This window comes from Pan troglodytes, chromosome 3, assembly GCF_028858775.2.
Source record: "Pan troglodytes isolate AG18354 chromosome 3, NHGRI_mPanTro3-v2.0_pri, whole genome shotgun sequence".
Classification (NCBI taxonomy): Eukaryota; Metazoa; Chordata; class Mammalia; order Primates; family Hominidae; genus Pan; species Pan troglodytes.
In genome coordinates, this window is record NC_072401.2 from 152,686,078 (window position 1) to 152,713,862 (window position 27,785).

General features: G+C 35.2%; 1 protein-coding gene across 9 annotated transcripts in view; it reads right to left on the reverse strand.

Annotated features, from left to right (window-relative positions):
* The window catches only part of LRBA (LPS responsive beige-like anchor protein), a 761,353-nt gene that overhangs the window by 646,387 nt on the left and 87,181 nt on the right, over positions 1–27,785 (reverse strand). For all 9 annotated transcript variants that reach the window (XM_063809071.1, XM_054683898.2, XM_526701.8 and 6 more), the window contains exons 3-13: positions 24,758–24,989; positions 24,440–24,540; positions 17,129–17,224; positions 12,550–12,671; positions 12,334–12,460; positions 11,541–11,660; positions 10,117–10,263; positions 4,573–4,770; positions 4,247–4,380; positions 2,191–2,299; positions 1,732–1,884 (exon numbers count right to left, since the gene is read on the reverse strand). In XM_063809071.1, coding sequence (XP_063665141.1) covers positions 1,732–1,884; positions 2,191–2,299; positions 4,247–4,380; positions 4,573–4,770; positions 10,117–10,263; positions 11,541–11,660; positions 12,334–12,460; positions 12,550–12,671; positions 17,129–17,224; positions 24,440–24,540; positions 24,758–24,989 — 1,539 coding nt within the window. The remainder of the gene's footprint in view (positions 1–1,731; positions 1,885–2,190; positions 2,300–4,246; positions 4,381–4,572; positions 4,771–10,116; positions 10,264–11,540; positions 11,661–12,333; positions 12,461–12,549; positions 12,672–17,128; positions 17,225–24,439; positions 24,541–24,757; positions 24,990–27,785) is intronic.

Here is a 27,785-nt window from a genome sequence, read left to right on the forward strand (position 1 = left end):
AGCAAAGCTTTTCACATCCACACATCCAGACCTTCAACTTTTAACCAGAGGTGGATTGACCACGAAGCTGATAAAGCTTAAACTTTATGACCACTGATCTATAAATGTTTCTTCCAAGACCCTAAACCTAATTTTGTATGCATTATATTGTATTCTTCTTCTTAAAAAATTTCCCACATGATAAACATTTGACCTTCAAGTCAAACAAAATTTGGATCTGCCCTTTTTTATGACTGTCTTTACAATAAAATAAAAGCAGATAAAAACCCTTGTGGATACATAAAGCAGATGGCTAAAACAGGAGAAAATGCTAATATTATCAACTCAACTGCAAATTCTAAAAAGGAAATTGAGGAAAGTTATTAAAAAGTAGAAGATAAGAAATAGAGTATAATAATACTAGGAAACTAAGAAAATCATAAGATGAATTTTTTTTAATTCCCCTCCAACTAAGTATCTAATAAGAGGCTTTCTGACCACATCAAAAGAGACACAAAGCCTTACAAATATGCTGATTAGTAAGACAAAAAAGTATCTAGTAAAAGATTTAAAAAGTAACTTGAAACAATCCTCAAAAAGAAGTAAGACTGAGGGTCATGGAAGAAAATGAGGTCAAATTTGACCTGGAGATAAAAAGCTACAACCTCCAACTGCCTGTTTCGATTATTTCCAAATGGCAATCAGAGTCAGCAGCTGTTTTTCTCTTTAACATTTGAAAAGACCAGCTGAAAATAAAATACGAAGACTCTAGAAAAGCAAAAAAGTCTGCAGACTTTTTTCTGACAACTAGAATAAGTAGGTGCTATTCCAACTTAAACAATGATACACACTGCAAGTGGGCCAAAAGGCAGAAGGGGAGAGAGGAAAACTGGGCTTGAAATAACATGACTTCTAACAAAAATTGTAGATAAGACGGATACAATTATGCAATTTAATAAAATGATCTGTTTCAAGTTATGCTTAATACTGCCACTACTGAATTTTTAGGACAATGTATTACAACACTAGGATTTATTAAAGATTTTGTTCATATACCTTACCACAAATTCATTTACATTCACATAGAACTAATTGGTTTGTTGTTACAAAACTGAAAAAGAAATTTGTACAAATGTTTTCATAATTTGAATTAATGTGAAATGAAAATGATTACATGAGACTAGTATATCATGCCTTCAAAGAAAAAGTGACATTTCAGTGGTACCTATAAGAATGAAACTCAGTAGTTCATCATGTTGGAAGGCAAAAGTGTGAAGTAAAAAAGAGAGAGAGCAGGAGCAGGGTGAGTTCTTAAGAAATAGAAAAAAAGAAAAAATATATATGGATATTTACAATGGAACAAAGCTACAGTTACTAGGAAACATTAATAATTACATTAAAACTGTCTAACTTTGATTTACATTTAGTAAATGAAGTCTCTCCCAAATAAAACTTTATTTCATTTAATTTCAGAAAATAAAAACTATACCTGTATCTTTTAAAATGATATTGTTTACAAAGAATATATTCTTTGTATGTATGTATATATTCTTTGTATATATTCATACACACACACACACAATTTGCAATTTTTCCTGAAGAGTAAAAAAGGATGCTTAGTCAAAAAAAGCAATCCACTGAAGTCTTGCATAATAGTACATAAAAAAAAGAAAATCCTCTTAATTATCACTCTCCTAACGCACAAAAACAGCAAAGATAGTAAAACAATATCAATATATAGATATATATTACCTTGGCTGGGGTATGAATCCATATGGCAGGATTAAGAAGAACGTGATCACACAATTGCTTGAGCAGGGGCATCCCATTCTGCAGATTACTCAGATATTTTGAAAATGCAAGGCAAAGTTCAAGTACTGCTCTGCTAACATGAGATTTGGAAGACTGCAAAAAAAGTAGTTCAAATGTTACCACAAATTCAAGTAAAAGTAAGTGAATTACAGGCTGTCCCTACCAGGAAAAAAATTGGCCCACAAATTATGCTCAAAGTTAAAGATGCCATGAAGCTCACTATCACATTTGTTTGATAGAGGAATGGAGGCAAGGTAAAACAACAAAATGTTATTTTAGTTTGGGTAATTTTCTGTAACCAAGGAGACATTCTTGCAGACAGAATTCCTTAGCCACTTAGAGAACAAATGTATGGCCTGTAAATTAAGAATCAAAAACATAAAATATTTCATACTTTACCTTTTCAAGGCTATATCCTATTACCAAGAAGCCCTTACAGGCAAGCATCTGTTCCTGCATAGCAATTGAGTTCTTCAACAATTCCATGACAAAGGCCAGCAAGGTTGAACTAGAATTTTTTAAAAAGGCGATGATTAAAAAAACATATTCTATTTTTTTTAAATTAGGTTAGATAGATGTAACCCTTCCATTCACCTTAATAAAAAGTTCTCCATTTCAAAGAAATTGAAGCTCCACTAAAACTGCTTCCAACATTACATCAGAACAAGATTTTTAATGTAGGATTAGGAGTTACTCAAATATTTATTTCATATACTTTATCTCAAACACATTGATAGGTGAATTACTTAGAAACAATGACAAATGTTCATGATATAGAGAAAAATGAGCAACTTCCAAAAACAACCAATAACAAATACTTATTAAAAATACACTAAGGCCTTAAAGAACAGATATAACTTAGATAAGCAAGTATATTCAACTTTGAAGCGTTAGGGGCCAAAAGGTGAGAAAAGACAGTGGAGCAAACAGAGTAAGGTGTAAATCCTCAAAATGTGTTAGGGCTCCAGACTTGCATAGTCTGAATGGAGCAGAGGGCACATGAAGAGAAAGATGAGAAAGTTAACTTGGAGGCAAACTTGAGCTCCTTGAACACTAATTTAAGAAGTTTGTTCATTATCCCAACAACAAAATTGTAATTCTCCAGTCAGTCTCGAACACTTTTAAAACTGAATAGGGGCTACAGCCATGCTCTACTACCTACAATTTTTAAAGATCCCCGGAAAGGAAAGGAAAAAGATCAGTTGTTACTGCCTTCTCAGAGAGAAGTCCCACAAAAAAAAAAAAAAAAAAGAGAGAGAGAGAAAGCATGACCAGCAGCCAATCTCCTCCTCCACATCAGTGCTTTCACTGCCAGCAATTTCAATACAGGGGGGAGGGGGAGGGAGAGGGAGAGGGGAGGGAGGGAAGAGAGAAGGCGGGGAGGGGGAGGGAGGGAGGAGAGAAGTGGGGGAGAGGGGGAAGGGAGGGAGGGGGCAGAGAGGGGAGGAAGGGGAAGGGGGAGGGAAGGAAGGGAGGGCGGGAGGGAGGGAGGGAGGAAAACTGTAAGTAAACCCTGTTAGAACACAGCACAAAACAATTCCATAAAGTATTAATATGTCAGGGTAATTTAATTTTATATATTTTAAAATATAAGTTGACAAATACTAGATTTGATAACTTTTTATTTTAAAAAAAATTGTTGCCTGAAAATAATCAGGACAATTACCATTATTATACACACTGGTGGCAGACATCAAGTTATGTATAAAAGCAAAAATCAAAGGGAGAATTTCAAAATGAGAGAATGTAAAAGTATTTAAATTTCTCAAGTAACAAATGAAACAATAATTTCAATACAAATGAAACAATAATTTCACTATACATTGTTTCACTAGAATATATAGCCATGAGAAATTTAGACTCCTTTCCTATATTTTATGACTTACCCTAGAACTTATATCCCTTTGTCTTTTTTAGACTCAGGACTACAACACAAGAGACAAAAATGTGCTAAATGTATAATCTAATTTTTTTCAAAAAGACTAATTCACTTCAATAACACTATTAAAATTTTGGCTTCCAATTACATAAATGCAATCAGTAATAAATAATTAAAATATGAAAAGTTAAGTTCCATAATAAATCATTACCAAATAATTTTAAATACTTCAGAAATTAAAAATTTCTTATTGCATTCTGAGTAATGGGTAGTAAAAAAAAATTTTAATTTAGACAAAAAAATGTATTTATTTTTGAGTAACCCATTATTGCCATTTCTAATGTTATTCTAAAACCAATTTACTGTGTTTCTTACAGCTTCCATATTTCCTACTGATAAACAAGAACTTAAGTTAATACTGACATAATTAATACGGACTTGTAATACAGTTTATAGTTCACAAGTTTCTTTAAATTATTTTGACACAACAAAACCTGAAAGGCAAAATATTGTATAGCTCAACAGTGATGAAATTAACCCTCACAGCCAATTGAAGAAACAAATAAAGGCACTCACCATATAGTCAAATCAATCTCATCAGACAAATATTGCCTGTAATCCAACTGTGCAAAAAGTGGAAATAGTACTTGTACTCCTCCAATTGAATGCATTGCACTTTGGATGGAATGTGTTAAAACTGCCTTTACATCCTTGTAAGATCAAAAACACAGTAAAGAGTTCAATGATTTCTTTTCCAAAACAATTAAAAATAAGGCACAACAATAAATACAGAAACACTATAAACGTGACATTCCATGTGTTTAACAGAAGCTACCAAATACATCTCAATAACACATCAAAAATTACCATTATAAATGTTCTTAAAAGATCACAGTTAGTACCTGGAGCATGAGTGCATGTGGTGAATGAACAAAAATTGAAGGGTTGTCCTTAGGAGATGATTCAAGACAAAGCTGGGCATCTGTAGCCCGTGGATTGTACGTGAATGCAATGGCACTAGAGAGTTTCCCATCGTACAATAAAAGTTTGTGATGCTCAGCAAGGAAAAGGTCGCTTTCTGCTTTGAATTTAAATGTACCCTAAGAATTAATTAAAAACAGTTAAATAGTATGCCACAAAAAGAGAATCTAAGTACAAATCAACACAGGTGTAAAACTTTAAGGAGACAGACCATTGATAATCTTTTAACAGTATTATATAAGAGGACCCCTCGTTTACTTCTAAAATTGGCTGAATTTAAAGATATAATGGAAATCAAGTCAACTTGATATTAAAACCTTACCTTAAAAATGTAGAAGTGACCAATAGATCATATTTTATCTTTTTTCTTATATTCTTTTTTTAAAATTGTGATCAAAAGCATATAATATACAACTTACCATCTTAAGTATTTTTAAGTGTATAATTGAGAAACATTAACTGTATTCATATTGTTCAACAGCAAATCTCTAGAACTTTTATATCTTGCAAAACTGAAACTCTGTAGCCATTTAACAACTCCCCATTTCCTGCTCCCCACCAGCCCCTGACTATCACAATTCTACTTTCTGTTTCTATGAGTTGGACTCTTAGATACCTCATATAAGTGGAATCATACAGTATTTGTCTTTTTGTGACCCAAGCATTTCATTTAGCACAATGTCTTCACAGTTCCTCCATGTTTTAGCTGATGACAGGATTTCCTTGTTTTTTAAGGTTGAATATGGTCCCGTGTGTTCATGTGTGTTGTCTGTCACATTTTCTTTATCCATTCATCTGCTACTGGACATGTGGGTTACTTCTATCTCTGGGTTATCGAGAATATTACTATGAACATGGATGGGCAAATATCTCCTTGTGACCCTATTTTTTGTGTGCAAATACGTCTCTGTGATCCTCTTTTCAATTATTTTGTATATATCCCATAAGTGAAATTACTGGATCACATGGAAGTTCTATTTTTAATTTTTTGAGAAACCTCATAGTGTTGTCCATAGAAGCTGCACCATTTTTCATTCCCCTCAACAGTGCACAAAGGTACCAATTTCTCCACATTCTCACCAACACTTGTTATTTTGTTTTCTTTTTTAAGTAGTCATCCTAAATGATGAGGCAATAGCTCGCTGTAGTTTAAATTAGCATTTTTCTAATGTCTAGTGATATTGAGCATCTTTTCATATGTTCATTGGCTATTTTTATATCTTCTTTAAAGAAATGTCTACTCAACTCTTTTATGCATTTTTAATTGTTTTGTTGTTGTTGTTGTTGTTGAGTTACAGGATTCATATATTCTGGATATTAACTCCTTATCAGATATATGATTGCTAAATATTTTCTCTCACTCTGTAGGTTACCTTTCCACTCTGCTGGATATTTCCTCTGATGCGCAGAACTTTATAACTCTGACAACATCTTATTTGTCTGTTTTGGCTTTGGTTGCCTGTACTTTCGGTATCACAGTCAAGAAATCACTGCCAAATTCAATGTCGTAAAGCTTTTCCCTTGTGTATTCTTTTAGGAGTTTTATAGCTTTACATCTTACTTTTAGGTCTTTAATCCATTTTCAGCTCATTTTTATATACAATATACAATATGAATTAAGTATAAAACTTTTCTTTCTTATTTTTCGCATCTGGATATCCAGTTTTCCCAACATCATGTGTTGAACACATTGTCCTTTCCCCAGTATGTGGCCTTGCCTCACTTGTCAAAGATCATTTGACCGTATATGCAAAAGTTTATTTCCGGACACTCTATTGTGTTCCCTTGGCCTATGTGTCTAAGCAAGTCTAACATTGTTTTCATTATGTATCATAGCCTTGTAATAAATTTTGAAACCCAGAAGTGTAAAGCCTGCAACTTTGTTCCCCTTTTTAAATACTGTTTTGGCTTCTGAGAATCCCTTGAGATTCCACATTAATTTTAGAATTGTGCTTCTATTTATGCAAAAAATGCCATTGGGATTTTGATAAGAACTGTACTGAATCTGTAGATTGCTTTAGGTAGTATGGATTTTTAGCATATTAAATCTTCCAAGGGATGTCTACATTTGTTTCGGTCTCCTAAATTTTGTAAGCAACATTTTGTACTTTTCAATGTACAACTCTTTTGCCTCCTTGGTGGAGTCAGGGTACAGCTCTTTTGCCACCATGGTTGAGTTTATTTCTAAGTATTTTATCCTTTTTGATGCTATTGTAAAAGAAATTGTTTGTGTAATTTTCAAACTGTTCATTACTACTTCATTATTACAATAGAAACACAATTGATTTGTGTGTATTGATTTTGTGCCTTGGAACTCTGCAGAATTCATTTACTAGTCCTAACAGTTTTCAGTGAAATCTTTAAGGATTTTTAGATATAAGGTCATGCCATACGCCAACAGATCATTTTACCTCTTCCCTTCCAATTTAGATGCCTTTTCTTTTTCTTGCCAAATTGCTCTAACTGGATTTCCAAATACTATGTTGAATAGAAATGGAAAGAATAAGCATCCTTGCTTTGTTCCTGATTTTAGAGGAAAAACTGTCAGTTTTTCACTGTTCAGTATTGTGTCAGTCATGGGCTTTTCATATACAATATTTTATTATGTTGAGGTAGTTTCCTTCTATTCATAGATTGTTGAGTGTTTTAGGTTTTTTTTAAATCAAGAAAGAGTGTTGAATTTTGTCAAATCCTTTTCTGTATCAGTTGATATATGATCATATGGATTTTGTAATTCACTGTTAGTGTGGTACATTGCATTGACTGATTTCCATGTTGAACCATCTTTGCATTCCAGAAATAAATCTTAATTTGACATTGTGTATAATTCTTTTAATGTGCTGTTAAATTCAATTTCTTAGTATTTTATTGAAGATTTTTCCATCAATATTCATCAGGGATATTAGTCTATAGTTTTCTTTCTTGTACTATCTTGATCTGGCTTTGGTATCAGGGTAGCACTGGCCTCATAAAATCAGTTTGAAAATGTTCCCTACTCTTAAAATTTTTGTAAATTTGAGAATTGGCGTTAATTCTTCTTTAGATGACTGAGAGCATTCTCCAGTGAAGCCATCTAGTCCCTGGCTTTCTTTGTTGAAAAGTTTTTTATTATTGATTCAATCTCCTTACTAGCTATAGGTCTTTTCGGATTTTTTAAATTTATTCTTGATTCAGTCTCAGTAGGATGTATATTTCTAGAAAATTGTCCATTTCTTCTAAATTATCCAATTTGTTGGCATATACTTTTCATAGCATTCTCTTATAATTCTTTCTATTTCTGTGGCATGTTATAATGCCTCCTCTTTAATTTCTGATTTTACTTATTTATGTGCTCTTCTTTTTTCCTTAGCCTATGTAAGAATTTGTCAATTTTGTTGATGTTTAATTTAAAAAAAAAAAAACTGTTAGTTTCACTGATTTTTTTCTCACTGCTTTTCTATTTTCTATTCCAGGGGTCCCTAACCAGGTATATGACCTGTTAGGAACAACAGCAAGAAGTGAGCGGTGGGCAAGCAAGCAAAGCTTCATCTGTATTTACAGCCACTCCCTACCACTCACATTACTGCCTGAGCTCCACCTCCTGTCAGATCAGATTTTTATAGAACGGTGAACCCTATTGTGAACTGCACATGCAAGGGATCTAGATTGCGTGCTCCTTATGAGAATATAATACCTGATACTCTGTCACTGTCTCCCATCACCCCCGGATGGAACCGTCTAGTTGCAGAAAACAAGCTCTGCTTTGTTTCCCACTGATTCTACATTATGGTGAGTCATATAATTATTTCATTATATATTACAATGTAATAATAACAGAAATAAAGTGCACAATAAATGTAATGCACTTGAATCATCCCGAAACCATCCCTGCTGCGCCCCCACCACCCGTGGTCCATGGAAAAACTGTCTTCCATGAAACTGGTCCCTGGGACCAAAAAGGTTGGGGACTGCTGCTCTATTTCATTTATTTCTGCTCGGATTTTTATCATTTCCTTCTATCTGCTAACGTTAACTTTATTTGTTGTTCTTTTTCCAGTTCCATGTTGTATAAATTAGGTTGCTGATCTGAGATCTTTCTTTTGGTGATAATGATCAGTCATTATCACCATAATCTTCTCTCTTAGACTGAGGTCACTAAATCCCGTAAGTTTTGGTAGGTTGTGCTTACATTTTGATTTCTCTCAAGATATTTCTAATTTTCCTTGTGATTTATCTTTGACCCAAAGGCTGTTTTAAGTGTGTTGTTTAATTTCTACATTAAACATTTTCTACATTAAAAAATTGGTGGACTTTCCAGTTTTTCTTTGGCAACTGGTTTCTAGTTTCATTTTATTGTGGTCAAAAAAGATACTTGGTATAATTTCAATCTTAACTTTGCTGACACTTGTTTTGTGGCATAACACATGTCTATCCTGGAGAATGTTCTGTGTGTGCTTAAGAAAAATGCAGGCCAGGTGCAGTGGCTCACGCCTGTAATCCCAGCACTTTGGGAAGCCGAGGCGGGCGGATCACCTGAGGTCAGGAGTTTGAGACCAGCCTGACCAAAATGGCAAAACCCCATCTCTATTAAAATTACAAAATTAGCTGGGTGCGGTGCCACATGCCTGTAATCCCAGGTACTTGGGAGGCTGAGGCAGGAGAATTGCTTGAACCCAGGAGGTGGAGGTTGCAATGAGCCAAGATCATGCCATTGCACTCCAGCCTGGGCAACAAGAGCAAAACTCCATCTCAAAAAAAGAAGAAGAAGAAGAACAATGCACAGTCTACTGTTGTTTCATCGAGTGTTATGTATACTACTGCTAAATACATTGGGCTGCATTGCTGTTCAAGTCTTCTGTTTACTTATTGATCTTCTGTCTGGTTGTTCTATTCATTACTGAAAGCTGACTACTGAAGTGTCCTACTATAATGGTGTTGCTATCTACTTCTTTTAATTCTATCAAAGTTTGCTTCATATATTTGAGAGCTCTGATGTTAAGTACATATATTTATATTTGTTCTATCTTTCTGGTGAACTGACCCTATCATCATAAAATGTCCTTCTTTGTCTCTTTTGACAGTTTTTGACTTAAAGTCTATTTTGTCTAATTTAAGTAAGCTACTCCTACTCTTCTCTGGTTACCATTTGCACACATCTCTTTATTTGTGGGTACATTTTAGGTGTATACATTTATGGGGCCCATAAAATGTTTTAATACAGTCATGCAACGTGAAATAAGCACATCATGGAGAACAGATATCCATCCCTTCAAGCATTTACCAATTTAGTTGAAAACCATCCAATTATACTATTTCAAAATGTACAGTTATTATTGACTATAGTCACCCTGCTGTGGTATCAAATAGTAGGTCTCATTTTTCTTTTTTTTTTTTTTTGTATCCATTAACCAAACTCTCCATGTATAACCCACCTTCAAATCAAGCTGAACTAACATTGGTTAAGCACAAAACAGTAAGCAAACTACCTTGTATCCCAGGCCCAACTGATAAATAGCAAATATCTGAGCTGCATTTAGAGCTTCACTGAAAAGGTAAACTGCAGTCATCTGACCACAGAATACTCTATTAGCATCTGCTGTTTCTGATGAGCCCAAGAAACATTTGTCAAAGGTCTGTAAAAGAAAAAAAAAAGGAATTAGGAAAAAACAAAAAAAAAACTCCAGAAATAATAAAAACCTATATTATCATAAATGTTTTGTCCATTCTAAACTGTATCTAAATAGACTAACATAATTTATACCATAAAACCATTAGAAAGAATGTTGAAAAATGTGTATGTAATGACATTAGGGGATATAGAAAAGTTTGAAACACATGTGTTCTCAAGCCAAACAACCTAGATCAAATCCCTGCATCCTATGCCACTGAGTATGGCAAGTTACTTAACCTCTTTGTACTTCACCTATCTGTAAAATGAAGATTATAATAATGCTTATCTTGCAAGGTTGCTGGAGCTTTTTGAAAATAAAGCTATTTATTACAATGCCTGGAATACAAAAAGCACTCAGTAAAAGTTAATGTAAGAAAAAACAGGTTACAAAACAATACTTACATATGAGCCCTTTTTTGTACTAAAAAAGAGCTAACATTCAGCACTCATTCTGTATAAGGCACGCTGCTAATAGATTTATGGATATTATCTCATTTAATCAGATGACAACTTTCTGAGGTATGAATATTTTATGTCCATTTTCAGGAGGAAAAATGCTAAGGCCTAATAGATTAGGTAAGGTCATGCAGTCAATAAATGACAGAGCTGAGATTCAAACCTAAGTCTGTCTGATTCAAGACCCTGATCTCTTAAGGTTAGCATTACAAAATATGTATATATGTGTAGCAAAGGATATGAAAAGAGGAGTTAATGGTGTATGGGTAGTGTACTTTATGTTCATTTTCCTGGTCTGCATTTTTCAAGTTTTTATAAAAAGAACATAATTACAGGAAAAACATTTTAAATTTTTAAATTTCACTCTAACCTATAGATTTATTTTTGAAACCTGTAAATGTTACAACATACTAGTTAACTATAGCAGTTAGAATTATATGCAAGATTTATAAGCATGCATCATTTAACTCATTCAGAAAAATGATCAGAACCCTATAGTGGAGCTCTCGTTCATTTTGATAAATGAACCAATGACCCACTCCCCAGATATAGCCACTGTTAGCTATAAATCCTTATTTCTACCTATATGGAATGATTTTATAACAAGGACTAATATTTCAGTGACATATTAAGTTCTATTAACATGCTAGCCAAATTATGTTTATAAAAATCTACCATTGTAATACTTTGAATTTTATATTCAAGTTGTAAAACTTTTTCTTGTTTAAAAAGCTCATGCTTTTAAAATCACTTTTTTCATTGCAACATTTTGAAACTACTTACATCGCTAGTGTTGACAAACCATGTTATCTCTCCATAGGAAGCCAGCTCACCATTCACATAACATCGAAGTTCACTATTCTTCCATCGGTTATAGATGTGTACTATGGTAACCATATACCACTGCAGAAGCAAAAAACAGTTAAAAATACAAAGATAACAATTATCCCAATAACGCAACCATACTGATGAGTAAAAGTTAAATGATAAGTTGTAATTCAACCTAAAAATAAAACAAGACTACCTTTGTTAAATTCAATATTTACTTTCTGGAACAATATCTATTCATGGGCCTTTCAACTGATAAGAACTTAATCACTAGATCATTTTTCCAGCTTTTTATTATGGAATTTTTCAAACATACCCCAAAAATCTGAAAATCAAGTACAAACACCCCCTTTTTCCACCAACTAGATTCCATAATTGTCAATTTTTTGCCATATTTGCTTAATCTATCTGACTACCTATCTACTTATACATTTTGTTGATGAACCCTTTATTAACCTCTAAATTTTAAGGTACAAAAGCAAACACATATTAAATTTGCAATACTAAAATAAATGCCGTAGATATTTCCTACTTGTATCTCCCTTAATCTCCATAAATAACTAAATTTGCAATCTTTTTCATATCCAAATCAGAGAGGTCAATTATCCAGTGATTTACGCTTCATCTTTTTAAACAGTAAAAACGAAGTTGTGCTTTAGCATGTTATTATATGAATAACATTAAAACAAAGCATTTTGATGACTAGCATAGCTTGTTAACATAACTATGACTCAAGAAGATCATGTACCTTTTGTGGCTTGAAATCAAATTTCACACAGTGTTGAAAGCCTTTTCCTTTTGACTTTATTGATGTTATAATCAAACAGCCTCCAACAAAATGAGCAGAATAGCCAAGACCTTTGCTGGTTCTGAAACTATAAAGAATAGTTTTCATTTTACCTCTAAATATTCTTCTCAGTTTCAAAGTAAGGTTTTAACACTAATCAGTTACAGAAATACATACCAATACAAATATGGTTTATCCTTATCTACATTGATGTTATTTACAGGATCCATTCTAAGCCATGTATGAAATGTAAAACCATTCTGGTATGGCCATTTGGCTATAGGAGGTAATGCAATAGCCTAAAGGAAAGAAACTTTGAGTTATTAACTCACGTGAAAACCTGTCTTATTAAAATCATGAAAATAAGACTTTGCAATGCTACATATATTTGTACTACATCACATTACTTTATGTCACAATTAAAATATCTGAGGCCGGGCGCGGTGGCTCACGCCTGTAATCCCAGCACTTTGGGAGGCCGAGGCAGGTGGATCACAAGGTCAGGAGATTGAGACCATCCTGGCTAACACGGTGAAACCCCGTCTCTACTAAAAATACAAAAAATTAGCCGGGTACGGTGGTGGGTGCCTGTAGTCCCAGCTACTCGGGAGGCTGAGACAGGAGAACGGCGTGAACCCAGGAGGCAGAGCTTGCAGTGAGCCGAGACCACACCACTGCACTCCAGCCTGGGCGAAAGAGCAAGACTCCATCTCAAAAAAATATATATATATATATATCTGAAAGAAGACTCTTTATCTGGAAGAAGACTCTTTGTCAGGAAGAAGACTTTTAGTAACTTTTTAATTTTCCCTAATACATAGTAATGTTAATTAAATGAAAAAAAAATTCAGTGTAACCTGGACACATGAATCTTGTATTCTTCATTTCTTAAAATGAACGTATCCACAGAGATTCTAATTAAAAGAGATAGGAAGTGATAACAAATTGGAAATTTGATGAAATTTTAAGGTATTAGAATAGAGAAAGATGGACAGGAATGGAAAGAGAAAAGAGAAAAACTGGGTATATGCTGCTTTTATAAAACTACAAATATAAAACTGAAGAGGATTAGTTCATAATATTTTTAAATTATATTCAGAAGTCAATATACAGATGGCTTTACCGCTTGGTTTAGATTTTTATTTAAAAGATCATACTACATAATAAAAGGATCTTGTATAGCCAAAACAATCTTTTAAAAAGAACAGGCCAGATACGGTGGTTCACACCTGTAATCCCAGCACTTTGGGAGGCCAAGGCAGGCAGATCATCTGCGGTCAGGAGTTCGAGACCAGCCTGGCCAACATGGTGAAACCCTGCCTCTACTAAAAAAATACAAAAATTAGCCATGCGTGGTGGTGGGTGCCTGTAATCCCAGCTACTCAGGAGGCTGAGGCAGGAGAATTGCTTGAACCCAGGAGGCAGAGGTTGCAGTGAGCCGAGATCGTGCCATTGCACTCCAGCCAGGGTGACAAGAACAAAAATCTGTCTCAAAAAAAAATGAAGAAGAACAAAGTTAGAGGACTCATACTACCATTTCAAAACCTACCATTAATATAAAGCAACAGTGATGAAGACTGTGGTATTAGCATAAGGCCCTGGTGTCCTTTGGTTAGGCAAATCCTTCTTATTATGTCACCAAAAGGACAAGTGACAAAAGAAAAAAATATATACATTGGACTTTATTAAAATTAAAACCTGTGCTTTAAGGAACACCATCAAAAAAGTGAAAAGACAAGCCACAAGAATGGAAGTAAACATCTGCAATCTGAATACCTGATAAAGCACTTGTAACCAAAATATATAAAGTACTCTTATAACTCAATAATAAAAGGACAAGTAAAATTTTAAAATGGGCAAAAGATCTAAATATACATATCTCCAAAGAAGATATACAAATAGCCAATAAAAATATAAAAAGATGCTCAATATCATTAGTCATAAAGGAAATGCAAATCAAAACTACAATGAGATATCACTTCATACCAACTAGGATAGCTACTAATACAATCACAAAGACAGATACTGGCCGGGCACAGTGGCTCACGCCTATAATCTCAGCACTTTGGGAGGCTGAGGCAGGTGGATCACTTCAGGTCAGGAGTTCAAGACCAGCCTGGCCAACATGGTGAAACCCTGTCTCTACTAAAAAATACAAAAGTTAGCTGGGCATGGTGGTACGCATCTGTAATCCCAGCTACTCAGGAAGCTGTGACACAAGAATCGCTTGAACCGGGAGGCAGAGGTTGCAGGGAGCCAAGATCACACCACTGCATTCCAGCCTGGGTGACAGAGCAAGACTTCATCTCAAAAACAAACAAACAAAAATAGACATTAACCATCTTAGCAAGGATGTAGAGAAATTTGACCCTTATACATTGCTGTGGGATCGTAAAATGTTACAGCTACTTTGGAAAATAGTCTGGAAGTTCATCAAAATGTTAAACAAAGACCATATGACCTAATCTAGAGATTGGGACAAATTAAAACATATGTCCACACATAAAATTGTACACTAATGTCCATAACAGCATTATTCATACTAGCCCAAGAAGTGAAAATCCCAAATATTCACTAGTTGACAAATGATTAAATAAAGTATGGTATATCCATACAATATAATACCAGCCATAAAAAGGAATGAAGTACTGATACATGCTGTACCATGGATGGACCTTGAAAACATTATGATAAGTGAAAAAAGCCAGTCACAAAAGACCACATGTTGTATGATTCCACTAATATGAATGGTCCAGAATAGGGCTGAGGAATATGGGGAGTGGCTGCTAATCAGTATGGGGTTTCTTTTGGGTGTGATAAGAATGTCCCAAAATTGACTGTGGTGATGGTTGACAACTCTGTGAACACATTTACCTACTATACTATATACTTTAAATGAGTTAATTGTGTGGTATGTGGATTGTATCTCAATAAAGCTGTTTTGTAAAAAATTCAAACTGCACAAGCGTCTGTTTTATTGTAACTTACATATGCATTTATGTATACATATTATACATATATTCTTTTATATGTATTAGATATGACATAAAACATGAAAGACATCATAGAGCCAAACTTCAGTAATAACACTATTGAGACTTCAAGAGTGAACATTGCATTAAACGTTGCATTAATGCAAAAATGAACGTTGCATTAAGAAAAAAGGAAAAGAATAATTACAACTCACAAACTGACAAAAAAAAATTTTAGGAGAAAAACGTATATTCAGTGCGTACACATGTTCTCTCTCACCAAAAATGATAGCAAAGATGTAAAAGCTTTGCAAAAATACTTTATTCATGACTACTTTAAATTCCCAGTAAAAGCTATGTTTAAGGAAAGGAAGTCACTGAACATATTTAAAACATTGATTCTCTTCAAGTTTCAAAAGCTGTTCAGCTCACCTGCCCTACTTTCAAGATAAATGCATGCACTGCAATCTCAGAACTGTAAATAATAAAATTATAACATGAGGCATGAAAAAAGTTAATCTCATAAGAACACTTTTTTTAATGTTAGAGGCAATGATAGGCTATGATAAGAAAGTAAAATTATTCTGAAAAGCTATAAATCTAAAATGGCCTGTAGGGAAAAACTGTAAAGGAAAAAATTGGGCAATAAAACTTTTCAAAGAAAGTTGTATATTGTGTATATAACATTTAAATATCACAAATGTCATATTAAAACATATTCTTATCTTTCTGCAGATACTGCCAGGCTACACAGGGCCTAATATAAGATTTTATGAGAACTAACATAAAAAAATGAATGAAAGATAAGCTCAGGAAAAGAATAGACTGAAATATCTTTTTTAAAAGTTTGTCTTGGGCCGGGCGTGGTGACTCATGCCTGTAATCCCAGCACTTCGGGAGGCTGAGGTGGGTGGATCACCTGAGGTCAGGAATTCGAGACAAGCCTGGCCAACATGGCAAAACCCCGTCTCTACTAAAAATACAAAAATTAGTCAGGCGTGGTCGTGGGCACTTGTAATCCCAGCTACTCAGGAGGCTGAGGCAGAAGAATCGCTTGAAACCAGGAGGCAGAGTTTGCAGTGAGCCGAGATCGCACCACTGCACTCCAGCCTGGGCAACAAGAGCAAAACTCCGTCTCAAAATAAAAAAAAGTTTGTTTTGCTTGTAACAGACTGACCAATGTAATAATGAGGAGATTTTAGAAACTTCCATAAATAACATATATACATTATAGAATGTGCTTCTATAACATTATGAAACATTACAGATATCACTATTATACATAATTGTCTTATGTATAAACTGATTAACGGCTTACAGGAACACTGAGACCAACATAATTTGGAAACTCACAAGTCAAGGAAAACTTGCGCAGTAAGTTTCAGAGCCTCTATTTCTTCACTATCATTCTATACACAAGGTACAAAAAAAAGACAGGTAGAGTAATGAAAGGCAAGAGAAAGATGTTCACAAAGATAGACATGAAGGTGTTACACACAAATAGCTACTTAAGACAACATGGCTATGTTTAAAAGAATGAGGTTCTTATTCCATTGCTGACCCAAGCTGTGACTGGGCATTTTCTCAACTAATTTAAGCCTCTATTTCTTCACCTCTAAAGCAATTACAAAAAAGTAACATGCACGACTGTCATAAGGATTAAAGTATGTTGAGCAGAAGTTTCTACCTAGCACAGAACCTGTCAGGGGTGTTCACAGGGCTGTACTTTCAGGGAGCAAAGGAAAGAAGAACTGGGAGTGATTTCCTCATTAATATTTACTTACTGCAGCACTCTTTCCTGGAAAGTTAAAAAAGGCATCAGGACCATACTTCTGAGGCATATGCTTTAACACAGACAGCAACTTCCCAGCATGTGGAGGCTATGAAGATAATTAACAATTCATTAACCACATTATTTACCATAAGATAAAAAAAACACATCTTTAATATAGTCTTGCTTTAATATATACAGGAATAATGCTATAAGCTTAAAAGCATAGAAAATAATTTCTAAGTTATTTTCAAATATCTTAAAGAAATAATGTACTCTACACCAGTTTTTGTAATGCTGTAGGGCCTATTAGGTATTCAATAAATAAGAGCCAGTATCATTAGACACCTGAAACTCTTCTCCAAGCTGCAGCAAAAATGATCTTTTTTTTTCTTTTTTGAGATGGAGTCTCACTCTGTCACCCAGGCTGGAGTCCATGTGCAGTGGCGCCATCTCGGCTCACCATAAACTCTGCCTCCCAGATTCAAGTGATTCACCAGCCGAGTAGCTGGGATTACAGGTGTGTGCCACCACACCCAGCTAATTTTTTTTTCTTTCGAGATGGAGTCTCGCTCTGTCACTCAGGCTAGAGTGCAATGGCAGGATCTCGGCTCACCACAACCTCCGCCTCCCAGGTTCAAGCGATTCTCCTGCCTCACCCTCCCAAGTAGCTGGGATTACAGGTGCACGCCACCACACCCGGCTAACTTTTGTACTTTTAGTAGAGACGGGGTTTCTCCATGTTGGTCAGGCTGGTCTCGAACCAACCTCAGGTGATCCACCTGCCTGGGCCTCCCAAAGTGGTGGGATTACAGGCGTGAGCCACTGTGCCCGGCCTACATTTTTTGTATTTTTAGTAGAGACAGGGTTTCACCACGTTGGCCAGACTGGTCTCAAACTCCTGACTTCAAGTGATCCGCCTGCCTCAGCCTCACAAAGTGCTGGGATTACAGGCATGAGCCACCACACCTGGCCAAAAACGATCTTTTTAAAATATAAACTACATCAATCCCCCACCCACCCTTCTTTAAAATTAAAAATACTTAATAATTTAACAAATACTTAAATAATGCTTACTATATTCCACTGTTAAAGGTACTTCAAAAAGATACTTGCACATGCATGTTTATAGCAGCACAATTCACAATTGCAAAATCATGGAACCTACCCAAATGCCCATCAATCAACGAGTGGATAAAGAAACTGTGGTATATATATATATATGATGGAATACTACTCAGCCATTAAAAGAAATAAATTATCAGCATTTGCAGTGACCTGGATAAGACTGGAAACTATTATTCTAAGTGAAGTAACTCAGGAATGGAAAACCAAACAGTGTATGTTCTCACTGATACGTGGGAGCTAAGCTATGAGGACGCAAAGGAAAAAGAAAGATACAATGGACTTTGGGGACTTGGGGTAAGAGTGGGAGGCGGGTGAGAGATAAAAGTCTACAAATATGGTGTGGTGTATACTGCTTAGGTGACGGGTGCACCAAAATCTCACAAATCACCACTAAAGAACTTACTCATGTAACCAAATACTACCTGTACCCCAATAACTTATGGAAAAATAAAATTAAAAAATAAAAATAAACATTTCAAAAAAATGGTACTTCAAAAACACTAAAATATTTTAACCTCATAACCACCCTATGGGATGGTATTATTATGATTATGCACAGTTTACAGAAGAAGAATCTGAGGCAGGGGAACATTTCCAAAGTCACATGGGTAATAACTGTCAAGGTCAGGATCAGAACTCAATCTTGACTCTAGAGTCCATGCTTTTAAACAACTATACAGATGCTCCTCAACTTACGATAGGGGTACATCCTGATAAACCCACAGTAAGTTGAAAAGAATGTAAATCGAAAGTATGTTTTCGATCCAAAATATTGTCAACTTAAGATGGGTTTAGCCGGAGGTAGCCCCATCCTAAGTGAAGGAGTATACTGAATGCATATCACTTTCACACCATCGTAAAGTCAAAAAAAAAACAAAAAACAACTATACTTTCACCATTAAAATAGGGACCAAAACCTTTAACATGGACTATAAGATACTTTACCTACTTCTTTAGCCTCATTTTGCTTCTTACTCTCCCCTTCTCCCTGCACTCCATCCTTTTCTCAGTCTTCTTCCCACAACAGGGCCTCAGCAAAAGCTATTCCTTATGCTTAAAATGTTCTCAAAAGGACCCCTGTACTCCCCTCTTATCCAAGTCAATCTTACCCAGCCTTTAGAGCTCATCTTAACAGTCACTTCCTCAGGGTAGCCTTCCTTGAAACTGAGAGTGGATTAAACTTCCCTATCATATTTCATTCTACAATATACCTTTACCGCATAGCATATAAATATATGTATACGCATAGCATATACATATAAAAGCTGCAACGCTGAGTTTATTTGATTAATGTTTCCTTGGTCCACAAGTCTCTAATACATGAAACAACCAACAATAAAAATGAAAAATCTCATTTGCAGTTACAAGGAAAAACAAAAGATAATCAGACATACCATCTCATTTTAATCAGTTTATAAGCAAATAAGAAAAGTGTGGGGCGTTCCTCCTTGTTAAAAATTTAAAAGTTCAAAACAGGGTCAAACTACAAATGAAATCATTGGTTTGCCTTCATCTTATTTTTATAGATGATATAAATTATAATTACTACCTGTGTAAAAGAGTTTGGCAACCTTTCACCTACATATTAAGTGGAAGCTTCATTCTTAAGTGAACAAGAAATTTTCAATTAACCATACTGCTCAATTGTAAAAGCATAATAACAAGTAACTACAATCACAGTGATTTTTTAAAATAAATTCCAAAGTAAAATAAAGTAACCAAAAATAACTTTGCAGTTAAAAATAAAAATACAGTATTATAGCATGTCCATCTAGAAACATCATTCCTCCAAATTTCCTTTCCTATAAATCAGTCAACAAAAGAATACATTAAGATAAGCACTTTACTTGACAGACATTGCTGGGGGAGTGTATACTGTACTGGTAAAGCCTTTCAGAAAAAAATTTAGTAGACCAGGCACAGTGGTTCACATCTGTAATCTCAACACTTTAGGAGGCCAAGGTGGAGGGATCGCTTGAGCCTAGGGGTTTGAGACCAACCTGGGCAACATGGAGAAACTCCATCTCTAGAAAACAATACAAAAATTAGCCAAGAATGGTGGCAAGTGCCTGTGGTCCCAGCTGCTTGGAAAGCTGAGGTGGGAGGATTGCTTGACCCAGGAGGCAGAGGTTGCAGGCAGCCGAGATAGCACCACTGTACTCCAACCTGGGTAACAGAGCAAGACTCTGTCTGAAAAAGAAAAAGAAAGAGGAAAAGAAAAAGATGTAGTAGTCATATTTCAAGAGTCTGTAAAGACGTTCATGTCCACCAATGCAATATTTCCACATGTAAAAATCTATGCTAAAGTAATCACCACAAGGGCAGACAGAGATTTAGATATAGGGATTTTTTCACTGCACTGCTATAACAGCAAACGATAGAAATAATATGCCTAATATTAAATAACTAAATAAATGTAATGAATATCTGAGCAAGGCCTTGCTCTCATTTTATAAATAGTTCATTATTTTTTCCCTTTATCATCTAAAACTATTCTCATTCTCCTCCCCTTCCCCATAGGCAACTATATTAACATGTTTAATCTTTTTTATGTAGATTATTCCTTCAAAAATGATGTTTGGGGCTGAGAGTGGTGGCTCATGCCTATAATCCTAGCACTCTGGGAGGACTGCTTGAGCTCAGGAGTTTGACACCAGCTTGGACAACATGGCAAAACCCAGTCTCTAAAAGAAATGCAAAAATTAGCCTGGCATGGTGGCACATGTCCGTGGTCCCAGCTACTTGGGAGGCTGAGGTGGATCTCTTGATACCAGGAAGCTGAGAATGCAGTGAGCCATGATCACACCATTGCACTCCAGCCTGGATGAGAGTGAGACCCTGTCTTTAAAAAAAAAAAAAAGAAAAGAAAAAAAGGTTTTTATGTGCTTACACTTATCATTGCTTTCTTTCCTATGTATTTTACATCTATTCCTATTACTCCATGCACTGATTCTGTTATAGAACAATCTACCTTCTATACATTTTACCAATCCACTCTCTTAATGATGAATATCCATGTTAACATTCACTGCCATCAAAAATAATGCTTCAGTGAACATCCTCATGTATTTTATGGATCTATGTGAGAATTTCTTGGAATACTCAGAAGTGAATTATTAAATCACTGGATACAGGTAAAATTAACATGACTAAGTAGCACTAGACTCCTCTTGAGGTTGGCTCCACTGGTGTTCATTGTAATGAAAAGCGCACCAAGTATAAAATAACCCTATATCCCAAACTATACTTGCCATTTTCCAACTTTAAAATTCTTGAGAAACTACAGATGGAAGGTGACATATCAATACTGTTTTAATGTGAATGTCTCTAATTATTAATGATTTTGTGTTCATTTGGTTGTGGGGTTTCTACCTCTGTAAATAAATATTAGTTCATATTATTTGCTATTTTCTTACCTATAATTTTCTATGCTTATGAATATAATAAAAATACATTACATATTCAGAATAAATAATGTGAATATAAATAAAAACCAAAATCAAATATATACTTTCTCTTCTGGACACGACATATTAATAGGACCTGGACTTACCAACCTACCATAAACAACTAGAAAAGTGGGCAAAATGTATCAAACAAAAACAGTTTTCAGTATGCAGGAAGAGGTAGCTCAAGACTGTGATCCCTGAGAAAACAAAATGACTTAAACCTGGAGTCAATTTCCATATCATTGCACAGGGAAACCAAACAGAACCCGAAAGTCTCAGTGAGGTGGAAAGAAAGTGGAGTCCACAGAAGATAGAAGTTTCAGAGCAGAATACTAGGGAGGAAAGAACTGAACAGACAAGAAGCTCCAGAAATCTGCATTGACTCTTTGACTTAATACCAGACTGATCATGCTTATGATAAAACTCAACATGGTGGGGCTAAGATAGTAAGAGCTTTAAGTTAAAGAATTCCCAAAACTAATACAGAGCTAGGAATTGTTGAGACCCTACTAGACACTTCGGAGAGACCACAGTCTTGCTACCTCCTGTCCTATGTCTGAGACTTGAGAGTTATTCAATAGAGACCCTCTAAGAGACACGCCTGAATAGTAAAACTAAACTAGCCGTAGCGTAACAGCCACTCTAAACCTTACTGGAAAAAAAACTTTTAAACTAGTTTTAAAGGATAAAGTTGATCCACAAATAACTTATCTGCCTGCAAAACCAGTCTAACAATCTTAAAAGGAATATGACAAAATCCAACAGTCAGCAACATAAAATTTGCTATGTCTGATATATTGTCTAAATTCAGTAGCCATAAGCAGCAGAAAAATGTGACCTACATAAAGGAGCAAAATCAATGAGTAAAAAACTGACCTAGAAAATGACATTCTAGAATGAAAAAACAAGAGCATTAAAGCAACTATTCATATGCTAAATATTGTCAAGGATTTAAAGGAATTAAATGAGGGAAAAAATGGAAAATATTTAAAAGAACCAAATAGAATTTACAGAAAGAGACCGGGCATGGTGGCTCATGCCTGTAATCCCAGCACTTTGGGAGGCCAAGACGGGTGGATCACAAGGTCAGGAGTTCGAGACCATCCTGACCAACACTGCGAAACCCTGTCTCTACTAAAAATAGAAAAGTTAGCCAGGCGTGGTGGTGTGCGCCTGTAATCCCAGCAACTCAGGAGGCTGAGGTAGGAGAATTGCTTGAACCCAGGAGGTGGAGGTTGCAGTGAGCAGAGATCGCGCCACTGGACTCTAGCCTGGCGACAGAGCAAGACTCCGTCTCAAAAAAAAAGAAAAAAAAAAAAAAAGGCCGGGCGCGGTGGCTCACACCTGTAATCTCAGCACTTTGGGAGGCCAAGGCGGGCAGATCACAAGGTTAGGAGATCGAGACCATCCTGGCTAACATGGTAAAACCCCGTCTCTACTAAAAATACAAAAATTAGCCGCACTTGGTGGCATACGCCTGTAGTCCCAGCTACTTGGGAGGCTGAGGCAGGAGGATGGCATGAACCCGGGAGGCAGAGCTTGCAGTGAGCCGAGATCATGGCACTGCACTCCAGGCTGGGCAACAGAACGAGACTCTGCCTTAAAAAAAAAAAAAAAAAAAAAATTTACAGAAGAAAAATATACTATCTGAAATTTCAGTGGATGGAATTAACACACTGCTGAAGAAAAGATCAGTTAACTTGAGACTACAGCAATAAAAACAATCTAAAATAAAGCACAAAAAGATTAAAAAAAGAGTTAACAGATCCCAGTAACCTGTGAGAAAATATCAAGAGGTCTAATATATCTGTAATTGGAGGCCCAGAAAAGACAGGAAGCGGGGACAAGAAGACAGTATTTGAAGAAACAATGACTAAAATGTTTCCAAATTTTGTGACAATTATCTTATACCCCCACAGAAGCAAAAACTCTAAGAAGATAAACACAAGGTAAGCTAGAACCAGAAATATAATCAAATTCAATGAAAATTAGTAAAAAAAACTAAAATTAGACAGTAAACTGGAGTTTGAGAGAAATATGCTAAAGAATCTAAATTTTAACATAATGAAAAAGAGTAATTGTAGGGCACAGTTTTAGATACATTTAATGAAAGCTAGATTAAGGATCAGCTGGCTGAGCTGTTGCTGTGGGCAATGATCTCTAAAGGGCACTAAAATAAGATTGGAAATGCAACAAAAATGGAGAAAATATTTACTACTCCTCTTCAATGGGACAGATAACTATATGGTGGAAGAAACAGTTTGATAAGGCACCTGGGGTTCAAAATAAGTTCACCCCCATCACTACCCATTGCAAATGACTCCTAAGTTGCATCTCAAGAGGGTAGATCCAATTAACTGCAGAGGTTTTGTTCACGGAGTGAGTTACTCAAGTTTAAGCCACTCAGATAAAACTAGATCAAAAAGAAGAAAAGGTAGGTACTACTACCTAATACTTTTCTTTCTCTACATTTATCTTTTTTTCTAATAAATATTGAATGTACATTTAAAGAACAACATTTTGAAGAAGAATTAAATTACCAGTTTGTCTGAAACACCATTATCTTAGTGCATACTCTTAGTGTCCAAGTATGGCACGAGTAGCCACAGGGATCTCAATGCTATTTTAATTAATCTATTCAATTTGACAATTATCCCATGTATAATAATATCAGTTACTTTACAAGCTACTAATGTGTTTGGGAGGAGGATACTTTAAAATACCAAAGAGTACTTAAGTTTTTTTACCCATCGTCCTTTATCTCCTTGAAGTTTACTGAAGAAAAGCTTTAGCTCGCGAACTGTCAAATTATAGCTAGCCAGCACTCCCAACATGTCAACCAAAAGATCTGGAAACAAAAGAAAACGATAAAATAACTCAGCTAGTTATATTTCTCGAATATTTAAAATAAACTGTGCTTATTTAAGGGCTTGGACACTAAAGTTCTAGGTGCATGCTACATGCTCAAATATTTCTTAAATATTGCTAAATGGAATAAGAAAAATATGTATTTAAAAATCAAACTTTATTTCTTTGCATATATTGTACTATAGAAAAAATCATACCTGCTATCATATTGTCAACTTTTTCAATTTTCCCAAGCACTTTTTCAACAAGGCCTACTTCAGTGCAGACTTGAAGATTCCGTATGCTTTTCTTCAGAATGGCTGTAAACATGCTCCAGACTTCTGCTTGGCACGTAATGTCACATTTTTCCAGTAGGTCCACCATGCAGTTAATACTCTCACCTTCTTGGATAATGAAATTCATTTCCAGATCAAACTGTCCTCCTACCAACTTACAAGGAAAAAAAAAAAAAAAAAAAACACATTAAAAGCATTAGTATCCTCAATATCACTATAGCATGTTCCTAAACATTAGATTAACAATAACTATTCACATTCTTCCTCCACATCAAAAGGTTCATTAAAAAACATGCAGCTCAAAAAACTGAAGTTTCTGAAGTAATCTCCAAATTTAGACAGCAAAGTCAAGTAAGAGAATATAAAAATTAAAATATTTTTCAACAAAAACAAATATAGGATGTCTTAGGTAAATTGCTATCTACTAACCTGTTACCAATAAAGATCTAAATCAACTCTACAATTGCTTCTCATCCAGTATTTCATTTATGAAGTATCAAATCTGTGAACTACACTGAATAATCTAAAGGTCCTTTGTTACCCAAACAACTTATGAGCTCATGGTAAAACTGAAAAGCTGAAAAAGGCTCAGAGTGGTCACACATTGGAGTTTATATTAGTCAAATTTTTGGTTTATTAAGCCTATTCATTTTACCTCTCCTCTGTAGATAATCAGTATAACTTACATATAATTAGTCACACATCCAAAGTCAGTAATCAAGAAAATGTATTTCACTGATATTACTATCAGAACGCTATAGCTATACGGGCCTTGTCATCTCACCCAGAGCCTCCCCATACAGAGGGAAGGTTCGTAAATTTTAAATAAATTGTAATTGTATAAAGGAATTAAAATACTTATAGAATTACCTTTGTAGAGCTATCTCATTTAACTAGATTTTTTAAATAAATTTTTTTAAATTTAAATTTTTTTAATTTAAAATACATATATTTAAGGTATACAATAATGCTATCAACTAGATTTTTTAAAGATCTCTGTCAGAAATAGTTACACACATGATTCACCTACGCTTCTTTCTGAATACTTCTTGATTTTTCATTACGCATTTCCAAACTGCATACCCAAAAGGTATGCAATAAGTAGAAGAAAGTGAACTTTAAAAAACAAATCCGGCAGGGCGTGGTGGCTCATGCCTGTAATCCTAGCACTTTGGGAGACCGAGGCAGGCGGACCACCTGAGGTCAGGAGTTCAAGACCAGCCTGGTCAACATGGTGAAACCCCGTCTCTACTAAAAATACAAAAATTAGCTGGGCGTGGTGGCATGCGCCTGTAATCCCAGCTACTCAGGAGGCTGAGGTAGGAGAATCACTTGAACCTGAGTGGCAGAGATTGCAGTGAGCTGAGATTGTGCCACTGCACTGTAGCCTGGGCAACTGAGCGAGACTCCGTCTCAAAAAAAAAAAAACAAAAAAATACAAAAACTTAGCCAGGCATGGTGGCATGTGCCTGTAGTCCCAGTTACTTGGGAGGCTGAGGCAGGAGAATCACTTAAACCTGGGAGGCAGAGGTTGCAATGAGTCGAGATCATGCCATTGAGCTCCAGCCTAGGCAACAGACCAAGACTCCATCTCAAAAAAAAAACAAAAATAAAAATAAATCCAATGGCTCTTATAAAGAATAACAGACATGACCAAGTGGAGTTTAGTCCAGGAAAGCAAGGAAGGTTCAAAACTAGGAAATAAATTAAAATTCCATTCAGCAGGATCAACAACATGTATCCCAGGTTCTGACAAAAATATACACAGGCATGAGACTGAAAAAAATGGAAATGAACAATGTGAGGATCACTACCTGCATGCAGAGAGACAAGAACTCCTGGCAAGCACAGTGATAAAGACATTTCATCTTTCTCAGAAAGCTCTGGCAGAGATCTCAGCATACAATGCTTTGTATCATCACTACCAAGCAGTGTTAGGAGATGACAGCTGGGATTTTGCTAAAACAGTCTCTCCTTGTGATGGAGTCAATTCTCCTAGTTACATGGCCGTAGCTAAAAAGTATACGTGCTTGGTTCCCTAGTCCTCCTGGATAAACGCTATAAGCTATCTATTATACTATGAAATATTCCATTCTACTTAAACTGGTTGAATTAGATTATATTGTCTGTAAATATGTTGTTTGTAAATTTTAAAAATACATAATTCAAATAAGAACTTTAATATAGCTGTTTTGGTTTTGTTTGTATTATTTCCTAATATTGTCTGTAACTTTTTATTTTGAAATAATTTCGAACATTCAAAGAAAGTACAGAATTCCTTTATACTCTTCATTCAGCTTCCCCAATGTATATATATTACATAATCATAGTACAGTTATTTAAACCAGGAAATTAACATTTACAATACCATTAACCAATCTACAGATATCACTCATAAAAAGGTTTAAAAAAAAGGCATGTATATGAATAAGGTGCTTATTATTAATAATGCTTGGCTGACGGTGGTGATTATTGTTATTATAAATTTTATAATTTTATAATTACATATCTATATTTATATATTATTATATGATAAAAGTGACATGTAAATAGAACAAAGATCATTTCATCAAAAGGTTAGTGGCTGGGCATGGTGGTTCACACCTATAATCCCAAAACTTTGGGAGGCTAAGACAGGAGGATCACTTGAGGCCTGGAGTTTGAGACCAGTCTGGCAACACAGCCAGACCCTGTCTCCATATTCAAACAAACAAACAAAAAATTACCCAGGTATGGTGGTGGGTACATGCAGCCCTAGTACTCAGGAGGCTGAGGTGGGAAGATTGCTTGAGCCCAGGAGTTCAAGACTAAAGTGAGCTATGATCACACCACTGCACTCCAGCCTGGGTGACAGTGCAAGATCCTGTCTCAAAAAAAAATAAGTTTAGGGATAGCTATATTCAAATATCTGGGGGAAAAAAAATCATCAATCAATCCCTCATACCATAAA